General features: G+C 46.1%; 2 protein-coding genes across 3 annotated transcripts in view; one reads left to right on the top strand and one right to left on the bottom strand.

Moving 5' to 3' along the window:
* The window catches only part of LOC143783135 (cytochrome P450 2C20-like), a 744,296-nt gene that overhangs the window by 424,493 nt on the left and 300,161 nt on the right, over positions 1 to 19,642 (top strand). The gene's annotated exons all lie outside the window — the stretch shown is intronic.
* On the bottom strand, positions 5,410 to 9,479 carry LOC143781695 (uncharacterized). Its single transcript, XM_077268425.1, has 2 exons — positions 8,381 to 9,479; positions 5,410 to 5,900 (listed from the first exon to the last, which is right to left on the bottom strand). The coding sequence occupies exons 1-2, from the start codon at positions 8,504 to 8,506 to the stop codon at positions 5,475 to 5,477; spliced, it is 552 nt and encodes a 183-aa protein (XP_077124540.1). The 5' UTR covers positions 8,507 to 9,479; the 3' UTR covers positions 5,410 to 5,474.

Genomic DNA, 19,642 nt, shown 5'->3' with positions numbered 1-19,642 from the left:
TGGCGTAATTCAGTTTGTTTATTGTGAAACTGATAAAATGTTAGCTGATATTTTGACCAAGCCATTGCCACGACCTAGGTTCCAAGAATTGAGAACCACTATGGGCCTAATGCATATTGATCTGTATGTATTGCAACAACTATTGTTTGTTTTAATAATGTGATTTAGATATCTGCATGCATATTGTTCACATGTCAACAAAGTTAAAAAAAAAAAGGAGTCCTCATGTACAGACAGGATGCTCCTCCTCTCCTTCCCTGTGAGCACATTTTCTTGTGTGTGGAATTGAAACTGAAAGTAACAGCAGATCTCTCTCTCTCTCAGAAACCAGATTGATCCTGTTCTCATGTTGTATGCTGAATGTTCTTAGTTCTTAATAAATGAACATTCTCTGTTGCTCGTTGTGGACATCACGCTGATTAACCCGCTGCTAACACGTACAAAGCGACAGCGCCGCATGTGGACCAGACAGTGGCTGCAGAAGAGGAATCAATTGTCCCATATGGGCCTAATAAGGGAACTGCAGGAGAACAACCCACATGATTTCAGGAACTACCTGCGAATGTCGGAGGATTCCTTTAATGTGCTACTTGCAGCTGTGGAACCTTCTATCAGGCGGCAAAATACCAGGATGTGAGCTGCTGTCCCTGTGGATGAGAGACTGGCTGTCACACTGCGGTTCCTGGCGACTGGCAGGTCTATGCAAGACTTGCATTACTGCGCAGCTATTTCCCGATCCCTGCTCAGCGTCATCATCCCAGAGACATGTAAAGCAATTATCTCTGCTTTACACTGCACTTACATGCCTTTCCCGGAGACCCAGGATGATTGGAAACAAATTTCCCATGGATTTCAGCAACAATGGCAGTTCCCAAATTGCGGTGGGGCCTTTGATTGGAAACATGTCCGCATCACCCAACCACCACACTCCGGCTCATTTTTCTACAATTACAAGGGTTATTTCAGCATTATTCTCATGGTCCTCGTTAATGCAAACTATGAATGTATAAGTGTGTCTGTAGGGATGAACAGGAGAGTATCTGATGGCAGAGTTTTGGAGCACACCCATTTTGGGGACCGCTTGAAAGAACAAAAACTGGTCTTGCCGCCCAACAGCGACACAACTGGAAACATGAACTTTGTGTTTGTCGGAGATGAGGCATTCCCACTGCATCCCAACCTTCTGAAGCCCTTCTGCCAGAAAACTCTGACACTGGAGCGATGCATTTTTAATTACAGACTTTCCAGAGCTAGACACGTTGTGGAGAATACTTTTGGTATTATGGCAAACCGATTTTGAGTTTTCCACACTGCACTCAACATGAAACTCTCGTCTATTGATTCTGTGGTGCTTGCCTGTTGCATCCTGCACAACTTTCTACGCCGCCGAGATGCCAGTGCATACAGCCCTCCACAATATGTTGACTCTGTTGACCCTGCAAACGGAGATGTAACCCAGGGCAAATGGCGTCTAGACGAGCACAGGGTTTCAGGCTTGGAAAGTCTTGGATCCAGAAGGAACTTTGATGATGCAACGATTTGCAGGGAGAAGTACTGTGACTTTTTCAATGGGCCAGGGGCTGTCCCATGGCAGCATCTCCAGCAGTAGCGTATCTGTAGCCATTACTTTTACCATGTATTATGGAATACATTTTTTTGGGTTGATGTGCTCTTGTGTACTTGTACCATGTATTATGGAATATGTTTTTTTGGGTTGATGTGTTCTTGTGTACCTTTTTGTTGATGACCCATGCAATTCCTTTTTCTGTCTCAATGTCTACATAAATATATATCTATCTATGCACATACTCTAGTTCTGTATCAAACATATCAATAAATATATCTATCTATGCAAATACTCTACTTCTTTATCAAACATATGAATCCTGGGAGTCCACAGCATCCTCTGCCCTAGCGCTTTCATGATTTTCATCTCTCTCTATATATATATATATATATATATACTAGATGGTGGCCCGATTCTAACGCATCGGGTATTCTAGAATATGCATGTCCACGTAGTATATTGCACAGCCTATGTAGTATATTGCCCAGCCACTTAGTATATTGCCCAGCTACGTAGTATATTGCCCAGTCACGTAGTATATTGCCCAGCCACGTAGTATATTGCCCAGCCCAGCAATGTAGTATATTGCCCAGCCACGTAGTATATTTCCCAACCACGTTGTATATTTCCCAGCTACGTAGTATATTGCCCAGCTACGTAGCATATTGCCCAGTCACGTAGTATATTGCCCAGCCACGTAGTATATTGCCCAGCCATGTAGTATATTGCCCAGCGATGTAGTATATTGCCCAGCCACAGAGCCACGTAGTATAGAGACTTAAAAAAATAAATAATTTTTTATTATTTTTGACATGACATATTTTTACTATTGATGCAGCATAGGCATAGGGGATTACGGAGTAGGGGAGGGACTAATCTTTATTTTTTTAATCTTTATTTTTATATAGCGCTAACATATTACGAAGTGCTTTACAGTTTGCACACATTATCATCGCTGTCCCCGATGGGGCTCACAATCTAAATTCCCTATCAGTATGTCTTTGGAATGTGGGAGGAAACCGGAGAACCCGGAGGAAACCCACGCAAACACGGAGAGAACATACAAACTCTTTGCAGATGATGTCCAAGGTGGGATTAGAACCCAGGATGGACTTATAAAGTTTATTAACATATAAATATATATATATATATATATATATATATATATATATACTCACCTTCCGAAGTCCCGTTGAAGTCCTGCTATACTCACCATCCGCTGCCTTTCCCTGGGACCGGAAGCTGCCGCTTGCAATGGAGCGGTCCCGGGAGCGGGAAAGGTGGCGGACAGGGTTGAGCGAAACGGGTCGGCAATTTTCAGAAGTCGCCGACTTTTGGCAAAGTCGGGTTTCATGAAACCCGACCCCTGTGTGGGGTCGGCCATGAAGTCGGCGATCTTCTGAATCTGGAATCGGAATTCCGATACCGATTCCCGATATGTTTAAGATATCGGGAATTGGTATCGGAATTCAGATTTAAGTGTAAAATAAAGAATTAAAATAAAAAATATCGCCATACTTACCATCTGATGCGCCCTGGTACTAAGCGGGAACCTTCCTTCCTTAGAATCAGCCTTCCAGGACCTTGCGGTGACGTCACGGTGACGTCGCGGCTTGTGATTGGTCGCGCGGCCGCCCATGTGACCGCTCACGCGACCAATCAAAAGCCGCGACGTCACCGTGACGTCACCGAAGGTCCTGGAAGGGCTGATTCTTAGGAAGGAAGGCTGCCGGAAAGAAGCAGGGAGCGGCCGAGGGAGAGTATATACCTAATAGGAATATACTCACCCTCGGCTTCTTTCCGGTAGCCTTCCTTCCTAAGAATCAGCCCTTCCAGGACCTTCGGTGACGTCACGGTGACGTCGCGGCTTGTGATTGGTCACGCGAGCGGTCACATGGGCGGCCGCGCGACCAATCACAAGCTGCGACGTCACCGCGACGTCACCGCAAGGTCCTGGAAGGCTGATTCTAAGGAAGGAAGGTTCCCGCTTAGTACCAGGGCGCATCAGATGGTAAGTATGGCGATATTTTTTATTTTAATTCTTTATTTTACACTTAAATATGGATCCCAGGGCCTGAAGGAGAGTTTCCGCTCCTTCAGACCCTGGGAACCATTGGAAACCCAATGCACTGCATTGGGTTTCGAGTTTCGGCCGACCCCGACCCCGACTTTTTTATAGGATCTTTTGAAAAAGTCGCGTTTCGTGAAACCCGACCCGATCCTATAAATGTAAAGGTTGCTCAACCCTAGTGGCGGAGGGTGAGTATAGCAGGTGTGGTTTTTTTTTTGACATGACATATTTTTACTATTGATGCTGCATAGGCATAGTGGATTACGGAGTAGGGGAGGGACTAATCAGACTTATAAAGTTTATTAACATATAAATATATATATATAATATATATATACTCACCTTCCGAATTCCCGTTGAAGTCCTGCTATACTCACCATCCGCTGCCTTTCCCTGGGACCGGAAGCTGCCGCTTGCAATGGAGTGGTCCCAGGAGCGGGAAAGGCGGCGAAGGGTGAGTATAGCAGGTGTGTTGTTTTTTTTTGACATGACATATTTTTACTATTGATGCTGCATAGGCATAGTGGATTACCGAGTAGGGGAGGGACTAATCAGACTTATAAAGTTTATTAACATATAAATATATATATACTCACCTTCCAAAGTCCCGTTGAAGTCCTGCTATACTCACCATCTGCTGCCTTTCCCTGGGACCGGAAGCTGCCGCTTGCAATGGAGCGGTCCCGGGAGCGGGAAAGGCGGCGGAGGGTGAGTATAGCAGGTGTGTTTTTTTGTTTTGTTTTTTTGAAATGAGATATTTTTACTATTGATGCTGCATAGGCATAGTGGATTACGGAGCGGGCGCCAGGCTGTGAGTGCAGGGGAGTAGGCATAGGGGATTACGGAGCTTATGAAACAGAAGTCTCTATTGTTTTCAAGCCAAGAACCCTACAGATGTTGATAGTAGGTGTCCATCTTGCTGTACTGGTGTGTGGCCGTAGGAGGTCCTTGCGAAAAGTCACCAAAAGAAGGGGGTGGGGGTGGAGGTGGTGTCCGGAACTGCAAAGGATGTGGGCCAGGTCTGCGGACAGGAGTGCTGTGCATGGGCTCCTGCTGGTGTCCCCAATTAAACTGGCCACTGGGCTGACGGTTGCTGATGGTCACCGTTGATGTCTCACTCAGTTTGCCAGCGGCTGCCGCGTTCAAAACCTTAAACATTAATCTCTCCGCATGCGAGTGCTGGGTAACGTCCAATCTGTTTAACCGTTCCACAATGAAGGATGAGAATCCGGTGAGCTGGGTTGTGGCATGCTGGGTCATAATGTTGTTGGCCAGTCCCAGGAGATCCACAGGTGTGCCCGCAGTCACCTTTCTTTTGCGAGATGGCCGCTGTGGACGTGTCTGCTCCTCGACACATGGGCTTATGGAGGACTGAGGGGTCTGGTCATCGTTCCCTTCCGGTGTTTCGAGCTGTTGCGGAGGCACCTGCGAGTACAGGAAAAAAATAAAATAAAAAGTCAATAACATACAAACAAATCAGCCCTAGAGAGCCCCCCACCTCCCCAACACCTCTATGCCCATCTATGGGAAGCTATGAGGAGCAGTTATCTAGGTAGCAAACCACAGGGGTTACAGAGCTTACAGAGCTAGGCTGAACTTTTGCCGGCTATACTGTACGAATGAGCGGAAGACACAAAATGTAAATTTATGTTATAGACTTTTGAAATAAGACAGCATTTAAAGGAAGGGAAGGACTGTTTGGACATACTTATCTGAACAGGAAGTGGCAACTGTTATTATCTGGGGGATTAAACATGAAAAACACGAATTATTCTTATTGGAAGCCGTGCAGTCTCATAAACATACAAGATACATGGCATGCTACAAGAAGGGAAGCTAGGGGGTACTTACATGCTCATCAGGAGACTCGGGTAGGATCTCTTTGGCAGATGGCACACAAAGGCTTGTCACTGTGTGGCACGGGCGAGGGAATTCCTGGTCCCAAGTGAACGCCAGCAGGTCATAGTACCACAACTTAGGCACATAGACGTCGTCAGTTCCTGCCCCAGACTTCTTGGACTTTTTGACCTTGTTCATTTCTTTTTTGTACACTGTGCGGAGAGCCTGGATCTTCTTCCGCACAATGTTTTCATCCAAAGCCTCAGTGGGATGATGCTCCTTGTAGAGGGCCACCAGCTTCTCGTACGCTGCTTTCTTTTTGTAGTGGTTGCTGTAATCCGCAGACTTGATCTTCCACAAGCAGGGCAGGGAGCGGTACATATCGATGAGTGCCTGAACAAAGTCTTGGTCATTGGCAGACATCTGAAAAAAAGAAAGAAATAGTTAAGTTACAGCAAGCAAAAAAGTGACACCTATTGTTAGCAGCCATTTTGTGCATGGGAATGGCCGTGTGCCTTTTGCTATTGTTAGCAGCCATTTTGTGGATGGGATGGGCCGTGTGCTTTTCATATTGTTAGCAGCCATTTTGTGGATGGGATGGGCCGTGTGCTTTTCGTGTTGTTAGCAGCCATTTTGTGGATGGGATGGACCGTGTGCCTTTTGCTATTGTTAGCAGCCATTTTGTGGATGGGATGGGCCTTGTGCTTTTCTTATTGTTAGCAGCCATTTTGTGGATGGGATGGGCCGTGTGCCTTTTGCTATTGTTAGCAGCCATTTTGTGGATGGGATGGGCCGTGTGCCTTTTGCTATTGGTAGCAGCCATTTTGTGGATGGGAAGGGCCATGTGCCTTTTGCTATTGTTAGCAGCCATTTTGTGGATGGGATGTGCCGTGTGCCTTTTGCTATTGTTAGCAGCCATTTTGTGGATGGGATGTGCCGTGTGCCTTTTGCTATTGTTAGCAGCCATTTTGTGGATGGGATGGGCCGTGTGCCTTTTGCTATTGTTAGCAGCCATTTTGTGGATGGGATGGGCCGTGTGCTTTTTGTATTGTCAGCAGCCATTTTGTGGGTGGAAAAAGTTAAAATTCTAATGGTGGCTATTTTGTGGATGGCAAAAGTTAATTTGCCAGTGGCCATTTTGTTGGTGAACATCTTAACATCTTAACACACCACATCAATAAATCCTTGTTACCCAGCAATAACCACTAACGGCCAATACTACAGCGCAAAAGCGCATTTGTTTACAAACTTGCAAGCTCAAACAGATCTCTGCAGAGATGTAGTATACATCACTCTACAATACACTTTCCATAAAGCAATCGCTCAAAATGGCTGCCAGCCAGCATAAAAACGTATTTGTTTACCTTTCCATATAGTGAAAGCTCAAAGCGGCTGCCAGCCAGCGCAAAAGCGTATTTGTTAACAAATTTGCAAGCTCAAACAGATCTCTGCAGAGATGTAGTACAGATCACTTTACAATACAAATAAATTAGCATTGCTGCATGGCAGATGAAACTAACAGCACAAAGATATACTTATCGTTGATGAGCTGAAAGAGATATAGAGAAAGACAACGTTGCAGAGTTCTGGATTTCCAAACAGGATGTTCACGGGAGGCTACGGGAGGCTAGAGAACGAAGACGATGCAGAGTTCTCAATTTCCAAACAGGACGCTCACGAGAGGCTCGTAGATGGCGGAGGACGCACAAGTGATTGCAAAGGAGTAGAGTCGCGGTTTATATTTCAGAACGCAGCTACAGATGATCCCACTGTGGCCTATCAGCGCTCACAGGGAGACGCCCAGCTACCATTGGAGGGACGTCGCGGCTGAGGGCGTCTCCATTTGGAATGCAACACGCCTACCTGGCTAGAAGGAGACGCTGCAACGCCCCCTATGCTCGTTGCTGGCGTCGTTGCTTTTGATATCAAACACGACGATACACGACGATCTGACGACCAAATAAACTTCTAGCTCCGACCAACGATATCACAGCGGGATCCAGATCGCTGCTGCGTGTCAAACTCAACGATATCGCTATCCAGGACGCTGCAAAGTCACGGATCGTTGTCATTCTCGTTGGAAAGTTGTTTAGTGTGAAGGTACCTTTATTACGAGAGCTTCAATCAGCAAGATATCTTGAGTAAACAGTATTTACTTCATACTGGATAAACATGAGATACAATTCAGTGTCACACAGTCCGTGCACTGAAGACATAACACATTCAAGAAGAAGCAGAAAAACAGGAAGTAAGAAAACAACCAACAATTGCGAGCTTCCCTCCCCACATTACAGCAAGTATATAACTTTACACACTATCGCCATCTGCTGTCTGGTTAGTATAAAGTCCTCCTTTCACTTATATTAAGTCCTAATCTGTTGCATATGCCAACACATTTGACAATATTTTTATATTGAAAATTAAGGGTATGCTCTCAAATGAAAGGCCCAGGGGGCCACAACAAAAATATTAAAATCAATCCTTCCATGGATGAGAAACCCTAACAAGGTAACTAAGAGGTAAGAATTAAATTGGATCATAAATAACTGTTTTTAGGGTATCCTAGGGGTGATTTAAGACACGGGTCAAAACCGACCCGTTAACATAAGAGTAACAGAAAGCTAACACTAGAGGAAGGAGCCACTTAATGTATGGGACTCTCCAGAATATTGTGGCAGCCAGGCCTCTCCAGGACTATATATGGCATGGACAGTGGCATTATGGGCACTGTAGCTGTGGAAGGGTCGGCCGGCTTGTTGGAGCTGCAGGCCCTGCAGGGCCTGATGGTAGTATAGGGCCTGTGACTCCGTCCACCGGGGGGGCCTGGGGGTACTATGGGGCCTGTGGCTGTGACCGCTTCTAATCCTCCTCCCAGGTCAGAAATGGTTTTCCCCCTTGCTAACCTGGTAAAAGCCGGCGTCTCTCCACCGGTCTCTGTAGCGGTTCCTCCTGTGTGCAGTCTGTAATGGTTCTCGATCCTCCGTCCAGCACTTTACGGACTCCTCACTTCTGGCTCTGCTGCACGGCATCTTCACTTCCAGCGTTCACTGCGGCACCCGTTTCCTGCTTCATGCTCTTTTTGGCGGCTCTGCCAATGAAGGTATGTCTCCTCCCCCTCGCACACCACACGGTGCAGCAATTGCGGTTTCCAAACAAACTGTCAGTCTCTGGCACACAATACCTGGCGATGCCAGGGCACGAAATCCTGTTTGTGATGCCAAAGTTGGGTCGCCCAACAGGGCAGCGGGATACTCGGTACTAGGTCCAGTCACTAATAAATGGGATGTCATGGTGGCTGTGACCCAGTTCGTGGCCCTGGGACTCAATTAAAGGGGAACAGATTTTAAAGGGAATTGTGATAAAGTCAGTCATGACGCCACCTGTGATGTTCGGCCAGTGGGGACCGACGCTGCTTTAAAGGGGTCTTCTGAGGGATATTGTTGCAGCAATGATGGTGACACTTTCCACAGATGAAGCGGGGTCCCCAGGGCTCCTAAGGTGTATGGCGATGATGGTGTATGCCGGTGAATGAGTAAAGGACACAGCATTGCAGTCTTTACCTGGTTTACTGAAGTTGTAACAAAACTCAGTCCAGGGTACCGGCAACAGGTACATAAGGAGTCCAGGCAGCCCAGACACAAGTGAAATCCCCTTGGCAAGTCAGGTTGGGAGCCTTCCACTTTGCGCTCGCTATAAGTCCCTTGCTGCTTGAAGTGTCCTAACAAGGTCCTGGTTCTTTCTCCTGTCCTGAGACAGGTACCTGTATGGTAGACAGCTTGAGCCATTCCTTCTGGGGTCTCTGTATGGTGACTCCAGGCTCCAGATGCTGCTGTACCACAGGCTTAGTTTGGGCAATATACATGTAGTTCTGTGCCCTCCGGTTGTGCTATGGGGCTTGCAGCTCCCCTCAGCCTTGGGCTCCCGGTTCCCGGTCTCTGCACTCTGGCTGCTTGGAGACCCACTCGCAGCCTCCTTGAGCCCTCAAATCTCTCCTCTGGTCCTTTCCTGTCTCTCGTCTGCAGCAGACTGAACTGACTCCTCCTCCAGAACAGGATCTTTATTCAGGGAAGCTGCCCTAAAACAGGGTTTTGAGCTCCCCCTCCTGGCCTGGATTCAGAAGGTGTTGTGTGTGTGATTTACCTGCCAAAGAGATCCCTTTTGTTTCCAGGCATAGCACTACCCTCCCCGAGAGGAAGACAGCACTACTGTGGTGCCCCAACTCCTGGGGTGCCACATTATTGGCAGTATTGAAAATATATTGGTGCACAGATGTAAGTGTTGCACAAGTGGGAACCCAACCCGTAAATAATACAAATATAACTTGGCACTCAACTTTTGTTAGATATGAAGATTTTAATGCAGTCCCGAAAATAATAACAACGTTTCGGTCCCCAAATGGACCTTTATCAAGTACTGCAATGGATACATAATGAGAAAATAAAATAATAACAATATCATGTCTGATACAAAAGATAATGTCAGAGAACCGTAACATTAATATTAACAAATAGCATAAACAAACAATGTAATTGCCATATTGTTGTAATCGCCGTGCTCAGAAACAGAAGGAATTTGAATGAAGAAATAGGTCTGGGAAAACCTACATTAAACCTGCATTAAGCAGTCGGGTAGGTTGATGCTATTTGTTAATATTAATGTTACGGTTCTCTGACATTATCTTTTGTATCAGACATGATATTGTTATTATTTTATTTTCTCATTATGTATCCATTGCAGTACTTGATGAAGGTCCATTTGGGGACCGAAGCCTTGTTATTATTTTCGGGACTGCATTAAAATCTTCATATCTAACAAAAGTTGAGTGCCAAGTTATATTTGTAGTATTGGCAGTAGCGACACCGGTGACTGCGGGCATGGGATCAGTGATGACAGTTTGTGTGCGTGTATGTGTTGTATGGTTCTATATACATACTGTGCATGTGATGACTGTGTGATGTTTGTTCTGTAAGTTTACCACAGTTTATTATTCCTCCACGTGTTGAGAATTATGAGAAGTCATCATGGATCCAGACTCACAAAACGAGTTTTCTTTTCTAGTGAGATTCCCCAGGGGTAGATTGAAATGCAAACAGTGATGTAGTATGGTGGGCGCATGAGTGAAGCTGCTGCTTTGTCTTAGAGCAGCTGAAGGATTCAATGGCCTGGCAACAGCTGGGGAGCAGAGGTGTATCTAGGGTTTCTGGCACCCAGGGCAAGAATTCAGTTTGCCCCCCCCAGAACGTATGCGATTTTCATGGTTAGTCATGTGCCCACGAGCTCCTCTCCCTAATGCTCTCAATGTTCAGTGAAAAATTGAGAGAAGCAGGAAGAGGAGCTCGTTGTCACAGGACCACAAGTATGAAAGTCGCATATGAGTGACGTGTCCATGTAACGACTACTGGAAGCTGCAGAGCTGAATCCTAACATCGCAGCTTCTGAATTCTCACAATGAATGCACTGCACACATTTAGGATTCTCCCTGGCCGGTGGACAGTCATGTCAGCACAAGCATGTGATTTGTATACTTCTGACCACATTCCGACTAGACGTGCCCGGCCTCACTCAGTTCATTTTCATTGACAGAGGCCACACATGTCTAGTCAGCATGTGACCGCATTAATGTAAATCGCCGGCACGAGAGAATCCTGACAGCATACAGTGCGCACTGTGAGAAGTCAGAAGTCTGCAGTCACAAAGAATGACTGCAGACTCATCACAAACCTGGACATCCCCTTTAATGCTCCTAACATAAATAAAAACATGAGAGTTAGTCAGTATCACAAATAACATTTACATCCAGGTACCTTATAGATGACGTCGTCTCTGGAGCCGTTCTCCTTTTCTTCATCTTGTCCAGACCCCATGATGAGTTTTCTCATCCACAGCCGTCTCTGCAGACTTCCATCTTCTCCGCTCTTTTGCAGAGTCTCCACATGACGCCCTTAAAGATACAAGTGTCATTATAATGCTCCTGAATGAAAAATTTCCCCTCACTATATTGTCTGCATAAAATATGACCCCCACACTGTCCCTCTTATGGTACATGCTCTTTACTCTGACCTCCCCTTTCCATATCGGCCCCCTCTTCACGCTGTCCTCTCATACTGTGTCCCCCATATAGGGCCTAGCCTCTATACTGTACCCACTCATTACACTCCCCCTCCTTGGTATACTATCCCCTCCTGGCTGTGCCCTTACACTGTCCCTCCATGCTACGCATGCACACATCCCAACACCCTCACTCCCCGTACTCTGTCCACATAGGTTTTTCACATCGCTACTCATATTGTGTCTGCATACATTCCCCCGTTTGCTCCCCAAACTGTCTGCACCCATCCCCCATACTGTTTCCTCATACATGCCCCCCATTCCCCCATACTGTTTTCTCATATGTACCCCCCATCTCCCCCTTTGCTCTTCATTTTGTGTACTCAGATGTCCCCCACACATTCAATCCCCCATCTCCACTCCAATTCTCCCCACACACAATAAATCCCCCCTCCCTACTCACATTAAATCCCCCCCACAATAAATCCCCCCATCTTTACTCACATTAAATCTCCCCCCACAATAAATCCCCACTCACATGAAATCTCCCCCCCAATAAATCCCCCCATCTCCACTGATATTAAATATCCCCCATCCAATAATATATCCCACCATCCCCACTCATATTAAATCCCCCCACAATATATCCCCCCCCATTCCCACTCACATTAAATCCCCCCCTGCACCTTCGGTGTCTTCAGTTCCACAGGAGCACTTACCACCGATCTGCATCTCTCCTGCTCTGCCTCTGCTCTGCCGCGCGGGTGAGTGACGTCAGCAGCGTGATCACATGACTTGATCACGCTGCTGGCGTCGCTCTGATCCGGCAGTCAGAGCTTCAATTGTACTCGCATCTCAGATGCAGTACAATTGAACACTGGGAGCCGGCGCTCCACAGCTTCTCTGTGCCAGCTGTCAGCTTGACAGTCGGCATAGAGAACAGCTGACTCCCAGTGCGGGGGGGCGGCAGAATGCAGCCGCCGGGGGAGACACTGCAGACCGCTGCTTTAGGTCGGTCCGACTATGCCCCCCCTGCCGGCTGCGCCCGGGGCACATGCCCCGGCTGTCCCCCCCTAGTCACGCCACTGCTGGGGAGAGACCTGACTAGTCTGGTGGGCTCCCTGTCCACTTCCTCCCCACTTTGCTCTAGACGATTGACAGGTATTCCTGTGTGTACAAACATGTGAGGGTACTGTCAATCAATTGGAACAGGGCAGGGAGAGGCTGGCTAGGCATCACAGTGGAATAATCATGTCTCTCCCTATAGTTGTGTGCTGGGGGTAAGTGTGCAATATCTTACTGAGTGCAATATTTTCAAAATATATACAGAGTTAAACCTGTCAACTACACAGGGCAGGCGTCAGCTAAGCGATGCAAGATATTCAAACATGCTTCAGGTTTGATTGTGCTGCATAACGTATTTTCCATATCTTTTTGCTTTATCTATATTTTAGCTGTTGCTTTCTTTCTCATCTGCTGTCCTTTTCCAGATTCTGTGCTTTCTCTCCACATCAGTCCCTCTCTCCTCCCCTTTTCCATGTACAGTTCTCATGCTCTACTCAAATTTATCAAACACACCAAACCATCCATTTCCACCTTAAAGTGCACTAAATGCTCACACAAATCACTGAACCACCTGGTCTTTCTCTTTATTCTCCGTCTTCTTGTCACAGGAAACATATCCACTAACCCTGCCCTCCTTTCACATGTAAATATAACCCACTTTGTGCTGCACATAGAAATTTGACAGATCTGTCTGACATTCCAATCAGCCTTTTCACCCTGAAAACAGGTGGACAAAATTACCTTCAGCAGATTTCATCCATTATAAGTTTATGCTCAAAACTTAAAACTCTGCTTTCCATCTGACCAAACAAATGACTTCACCGCCCTCATCACTTCATTATCCAACAATTCAAAATGACTCTTTGAATCTTTACACTCCCTCCTGAGCCCAAGAGTGCAGGCCTATGTCATCAACTTCAGCCTGACGATCTAGCAATTTATTTCCTAGAGAAAATTAACTATAACTGTCAGGACATTTTTGCCTAATCCCCTCAGAGCCTGGATCCCCTTCTCTTCCATACCTCAAGTTCCCTTTCCACCTTTGAACCTGTATGTGTAGTTCTTCTCCAGGTGGGGTGTGCTCCTGGAACACAGTGGGTGAGATACGATAATATATTCCAAAACTAAGTTTTATTAGTACAGCATATAACACGTTTCAACTATTATGAGTAATGTTGAGCGATACCTTCCGATATCCAAAAATATCGATATCGGATTGGATCAGCCGATATCCAAAAAAATATCGGATATCGCCGATACCGATACCGGAAACCAATGCAAGTCAATGGGACAAAAATATTGGAATTAAAATAAACCCTTTCTTTCCTTGTAGGTTAATTCTACATGAAGGAAAACAACTAAGAATAATGTAGAATGTAGGGTGGAGATGGAGGACACATTAACCCCTTCCCGACCCATGACGCCACGTAGGCGTCATGAAAACCCGTGCCAATCCGACCCATGACGCCTATGTGGCGTCATGGAATGATCGCGTCCCTGCAGATCGGGTGAAGGGGTTAACTCCTATTTTACCCGATCTGCAGGGAGAGGGGGAGTGGTACTTCAGCCCAGGGGGGGTGGCTTAACCCCCCGTGGCTACGATCGCTCTGATTGGCTGTTGAAAGTGAAACTGCCAATCAGAGCGATTTGTAATATTTCACCTAAAAAACTGGTGAAATATTACAATCCAGCCATGGCCGATGCTGCAATATCATCGGCCATGGCTGGAAATACTAAAGTGACCCCCCCACACCCACCGATCGCCCCCCCCAGTCCTCCGTTATGGGGTCCGGTCCCCTCCGTCCGCCCGCCGGCTCCCCCGTCCTCCTGTCCGCTCCCTCCTTGCTCATATCCACCCCCCCTGTGCTCCGATCCCCCCCCCTGTGCTCCGATCCACCCCCCCGCCACCCCTTCATACTTACCGATCCTCCCGGTGTCCGTACGTCTGCTCGCTGGGCGCCGCCATCTTCCAAAATGGCGGGCGCATGCTCAGTGCGCCCGCCGAATCTGCCAGTCGGCAGATTCCTTACAAGTACATTTTGATCGCTGTGGTAGGTTCTACCACAGCGATCAAAATAAAAAAAATAATAAATAAACCCCCCCCCCCTTTATCACCCCCATAGGGACAATAATAAAATAAAGAAATTTTTTTTTTTTTCCACTAGGGTTAGGGTTAGAACTAGGGTTAGAACTAGGGGTAGGGTTAGGGTTACGGGTAGGGTTAGGGGTAGGGTTATGGCATGTGCACACAGAGCGAATCGGCCGCGGATCCGCAGCGGATGGGCCGCGGATGCGCAGCGGATCCGCAGCGGATCCGCAGCAGATCGGCCGCGGATCCGCAGCGGATTGGCAGCGGATCCGCAGCGGATCCGCAGCGGATTGGCCGCGGATCCGCAGCGGATTGGCAGCGGATCGGCAGCGGATCCGCAGCGGATCGGCCGCGGATCCGCAGCGGATCCGCAGCGGATTGGCAGCGGATCCGCAGCGGATGGGCCGCGGATCCGCAGCGGATCCGCAGCGGATTGGCCGCTGCGAATTCGAAGCAGTTTTCCATCAGGTTTACAGTACCATGTACACCTAAGGAAAACCAAATCCGCTGTGCCCATGGTGCGGAAAATTCCGTGCAGAAACGCTGCGTTGTATTTTCCGCAGCATGTCAATTCTTTGTGCGGATTCCGCAGCGTTTTACACCTGTTCCTCAATAGGAATCCGCAGGTGAAATCCGCACAAAAAAACACTGGAAATCTGCTGTAAATCCGCAGGTAAAATGCAGTGCCTTTTACCTGCAGATTTTTCAAAAATCGTGCGGAAAAATCTCACACGAATCCGCAACGTGGGCACATAGCCTTAGGGTTAGGGTTGGAATTAGAGTTAGGGTTGGAATTAGGGCTAGGGTTTGAAATAGGGTTAAGATTAGGCTTGTGGTTAGGGTTACGGATAGGGTTAGGGGTGTGTTGGGGTTACAGTTGTGGTTAGGGTTGGGATTAGGGTTACGGTTGGGATTAGGGTTAGGATTAGGGTTGGAATTAGGGTTACGGGTGTGTTGCGGTTAGGGTTGTGGTTAGGGGTGTGTTGGGGTTAGGGTTGTGATTAGGGTTATGGCTACAGTTGGGATTAGGATTAGGGGTGTGTTGGGGTTAGTGTTGAAGTTAGAATTGAGGGGTTTCCACTGTTTAGGCACATCAGGGGTCTCCAAACGCAACATGGCGCCACCATTGATTCCAGCCAATCTTGCGTTCAAAAAGTCAAATGGTGCTCCCGCCCTTCCAAGCCCCGACGTGCGCCCAAACAGTGGTTTACCCCCACATTTGGGGTACCAGCGTACTCAGGACAAACTGGGCAACAACTGTTGGGGTCCAATTTCTCCTGTTACCCTTGCAAAAATAAAAAATTACTTGCTAAAACATAATTTTTGAGGAAAGAACAATTATTTTTTATTTTCACGGCTCTGCGTTATAAACTTCTGTGAAGCACTTGGGGGTTGAAAGTGCTCACCACACATCTAGATAAGTTCCTTCGGGGGTCTAGTTTCCAAAATGGGGTCACTTGTGGGGGGTTTCTACTGTTTAGGCACATCAGGGGCTCTGCAAATGCAATGTGATGCCCGCAGACAATTCCATCAAAGTCTGCATTTCAAATGTCACTACTTCCCTTCCGAGCCCTGACGTGCGCCCAAACAGTGGTTTACCCCCACATATGGGGTATCAGCGTACTCACAACAAACTGGGCAACAAATATTGGGGTCCAAATTCTCCTGTTACCCTTGTGAAAATAAAAAATTGCTTGCTAAAACATCTTTTTTGAGGAAAGAAAAATTATTTTTTATTTTCACGGCTCTGCGTTGTAAACTTCTGTGAAGCACTTGGGGGTTGAACGTGCTCACCACACATCTAGATAAGTTCCTTGGGGGGTCTAGTTTCCAAAATGGGGTCACTTGTGGGGGGTTTCTACTGTTTAGGCACATCAGGGGCTCTGCAAATGCAATGTGACGCCCGCAGACCATTCCATCAAAGTCTGCATTTCAAATGTCACTACTTCCCTTCCGAACCCCGACGTGTGCCCAAACAGTGGTTTACCCCCACATATGGGGTATCAGCGTACTCAGGAGAAACTGGACAACAACTTTTGGGGTCCAATTTCTCCTGTTACTCTTGCAAAAATAAAAAATTCTGGGCTAAAAAAATATTTTTGAGGAAAGGAAACACATTTATTATTTTCACGGCTCTGCGTTATAAACTTCTGTGAAGCACTTGGGGGTTCAAAGTGCTCACCACACATCTAGATAAGTTCCCTTGGGGGTCTAGTTTCCAAAATGGAGTCACTTGTGGGGAGTTCCTACTGTTTAGGCACATCAGGGGCTCTGCAAACGCAACCTGATGCCCGCAGAGCATTCCATCAAAGTCTGCATTTCAAAACGTCACTACGTCCCTTCCGAACCCCGACGTGTGCCAAAACAGTGGTTTACCCCCACATATGGGGTATCAGCGTACTCAGGAGAAACTGGACAACAACTTTTGGGGTCCAATTTCTCCTGTTACTCTTGCAAAAATAAAAAAATTCTGGGCTAAAAAAATATTTTTGAGGAAAGGAAACACATTTTTTATTTTCACGGCTCTGCGTTATAAACTTCTGTGAAGCACTTGGGGGTTCAAAATGCTCACCACACATCTAGATTAGTTCCTTGGGAGGTCTAGTTTCCAAAATGGGGTCACTTGTGCGGGAGCTCCAATGTTTAGGCACACAGGGGCTCTCCAAACGCGACATGGTGTCCGCTAATGATTGGAGCTAATTTTCCATTCAAAAAGCCAAATGGCGTGCCTTCCCTTCCGAGCCCTGCCGTGCGCCCAAACAGTGGTTTACCCCCACATATGGGGTATCATGGTACTCAGGACAAACTGGACAACAACATTTGGGGTCCAATTTCTCCTATTACCCTTGGGAAAATAAAAAATTCTGGGCTAAAAATCATTTTTGAGGAAAGAAAAATTATTTTTTTATTTTCACAGCTCTGCGTTATAAACTTCTGTGAAGCACCTGGGGGTTATAAGTGCTCACTATGCATCTAGATAAGTTCCTTGGGGGGTCTAGTTTCCAAAATGGGGTCACTTGTAGGGGAGCTCCAATGTTTAGGCACACAGGGGCTCTCCAAACGTGACATGGTGTCCGCTAACGATTGGAGCTAATTTTCCATTCAAAAAGTCAAATGGCACGCCTCCCCTTCCGAGCCTTGCCGTGCACCCAAACAGTGGTTTACCCCCACATATGAGGTATCGGCATACTCAGGAGAAATTGCCCAACAAATTTTAGGATCCATTTTATCCTGTTGCCCATGTGAAAATGAAAGAATTGAGGCTAAAATAATTTTTTTGTGAAAAAAAAGTACTTTTTCATTTTTACGGATCAATTTGTGAAGCACCTGGGGGTTTAAAGTGCTCACTATGCTTCTAGATAAGTTCCTTGGGGGGTCTAGTTTCCAAAATGGGGTCACTTGTGGGGGAGCTCCAATGTTTAGGCACACGGGGGCTCTCCAAACGTGACATGGTGTCCGCTAAAGATTGGAGCCAATTTTTCATTCAAAAAGTCAAATGGCGCTCCTTCCCTTCCGAGCCCTGCCATGCGCCCAAACAGTGGTTTACCCCCACATATGAGGTATCAGCGTACTCAGGACAAATTGGACAACAACGTCCGTGGTCCAGTTTCTCCTTTTACCACTGGGAAAATAAAAAAATTGTTGCTAAAAGATCATTTTTGTGACTAAAAAGTTAAATGTTCATTTTTTACTTCCATGTTGCTTCTGCTGCTGTGAAACACCTGAAGGGTTAATAAACTTCTTGAATGTGGTTTTGAGCACCTTGAGGGGTGCAGTTTTTAGAATGGTGTCACTTTTGGGTATTTTCAGCCATATATAACCCTCAAAATGACTTCAAATGTGAGGTGGTCCCTAAAAAAAATGGTTTTGTAAATTTTGTTGTAAAAATGAGAAATCACTGGTCAAATTTTAACCCTTATAACTTCCTAGCAAAAAAAAAAATTGTTTCCAAAATTGTGCTGATGTAAAGTAGACATGTGGGAAACGTTATTTATTAACTATTTTGTGTCACATAACTCTCTGGTTTAACAGAATAAAAATTCAAAATGTGAAAATTGCGAAATTTTCAAATTTTTTGCCAAATTTCTGTTTTTTTCACAAATAAACTCAGAAATTATCGACCTAAATTTACCACTAACATGAAGCCCAATATGTCACGAAAAAACAATCTCAGAATCGCTAGGATCCGTTGAAGCGTTCCTGAGTTATTACCTCATAAAAGGACACTGGTCAGAATTTCAAAAAACGGCAAGGTCATTAAGGCCAAAATAGGCTGGGTCATGAAGGGGTTAAAGGTATAGAGGTTTAGCCCAATCAAATGGAATAGCAGGAATTTTTTTTTAAGATGTTCGGAGTTACAAAGATAATGACTATGTTAAGATTTTTTATTTTTTGTCAGATATTTATGTTTCACTACTTCCATGCTCTTCACCTTCTTTTTTTACGTCTCCCACACTTTCTTCTCCTTCATCCTCAGCAACAGCATCTTTTTCATCAATTTCTTCTTCACCTTATTCATCTTCTTCTTTTTCTTCACCTTCTTCCTATTATTCTTTTTTTTTACATTCTTCATATTCTTCTTATTCAACTATTATTTTTCTTCATATTCTACTTCTTCATCTTCTTCATATTCTTCTTCATCATATTCTTATTTGTGACAGGCATTCCTGTCGTTGTTATCTATAAAAGTTTGAAGATTACACCTTCCAATCTGCCTGTCACAAAAGATTTACAACAGGATTTGTCCGCGGTCAGTTTGGCCTGCAGCAGCAGTTTTTTTCCAGGGACACCACGAGGAGGAACATACTGTCATGTCGGATGCTGTTCATACTAGGGCGTTAGACAGACAGCGGTAATTCCGCTTTTGTCCACTATGCGCTCAGTGGCGTTGGCTAGTTTTTATCTAGCTGGTCAGGGGTTAATTTAGCTGTTGCTCGGATTGGAAGCTGGGTCACGCCCGCTG

This window comes from Ranitomeya variabilis, chromosome 6 (assembly GCF_051348905.1).
Source record: "Ranitomeya variabilis isolate aRanVar5 chromosome 6, aRanVar5.hap1, whole genome shotgun sequence".
In the NCBI taxonomy this organism is placed as follows: Eukaryota; Metazoa; Chordata; class Amphibia; order Anura; family Dendrobatidae; genus Ranitomeya; species Ranitomeya variabilis.
The sequence above is the reverse complement of the archived record's forward strand: the minus strand, read 5'-3'. Positions and strand labels throughout refer to the sequence as shown.

Excerpts from the sequence above, each read along its gene's own strand:
- LOC143781695 (XM_077268425.1), bottom strand. The coding sequence starts at position 8,506 with ATGCCGTGCAGCAGAGCCAGAAGTGAGGAGTCCGTAAAGTGCTGGACG. Across the intron at positions 5,901-8,380 it reads GAGACGCCGGCTTTTACCAG|ATGTCTGCCAATGACCAAGA; the intron begins GTTAGCAAGGGG and ends TCTTTTTTTCAG.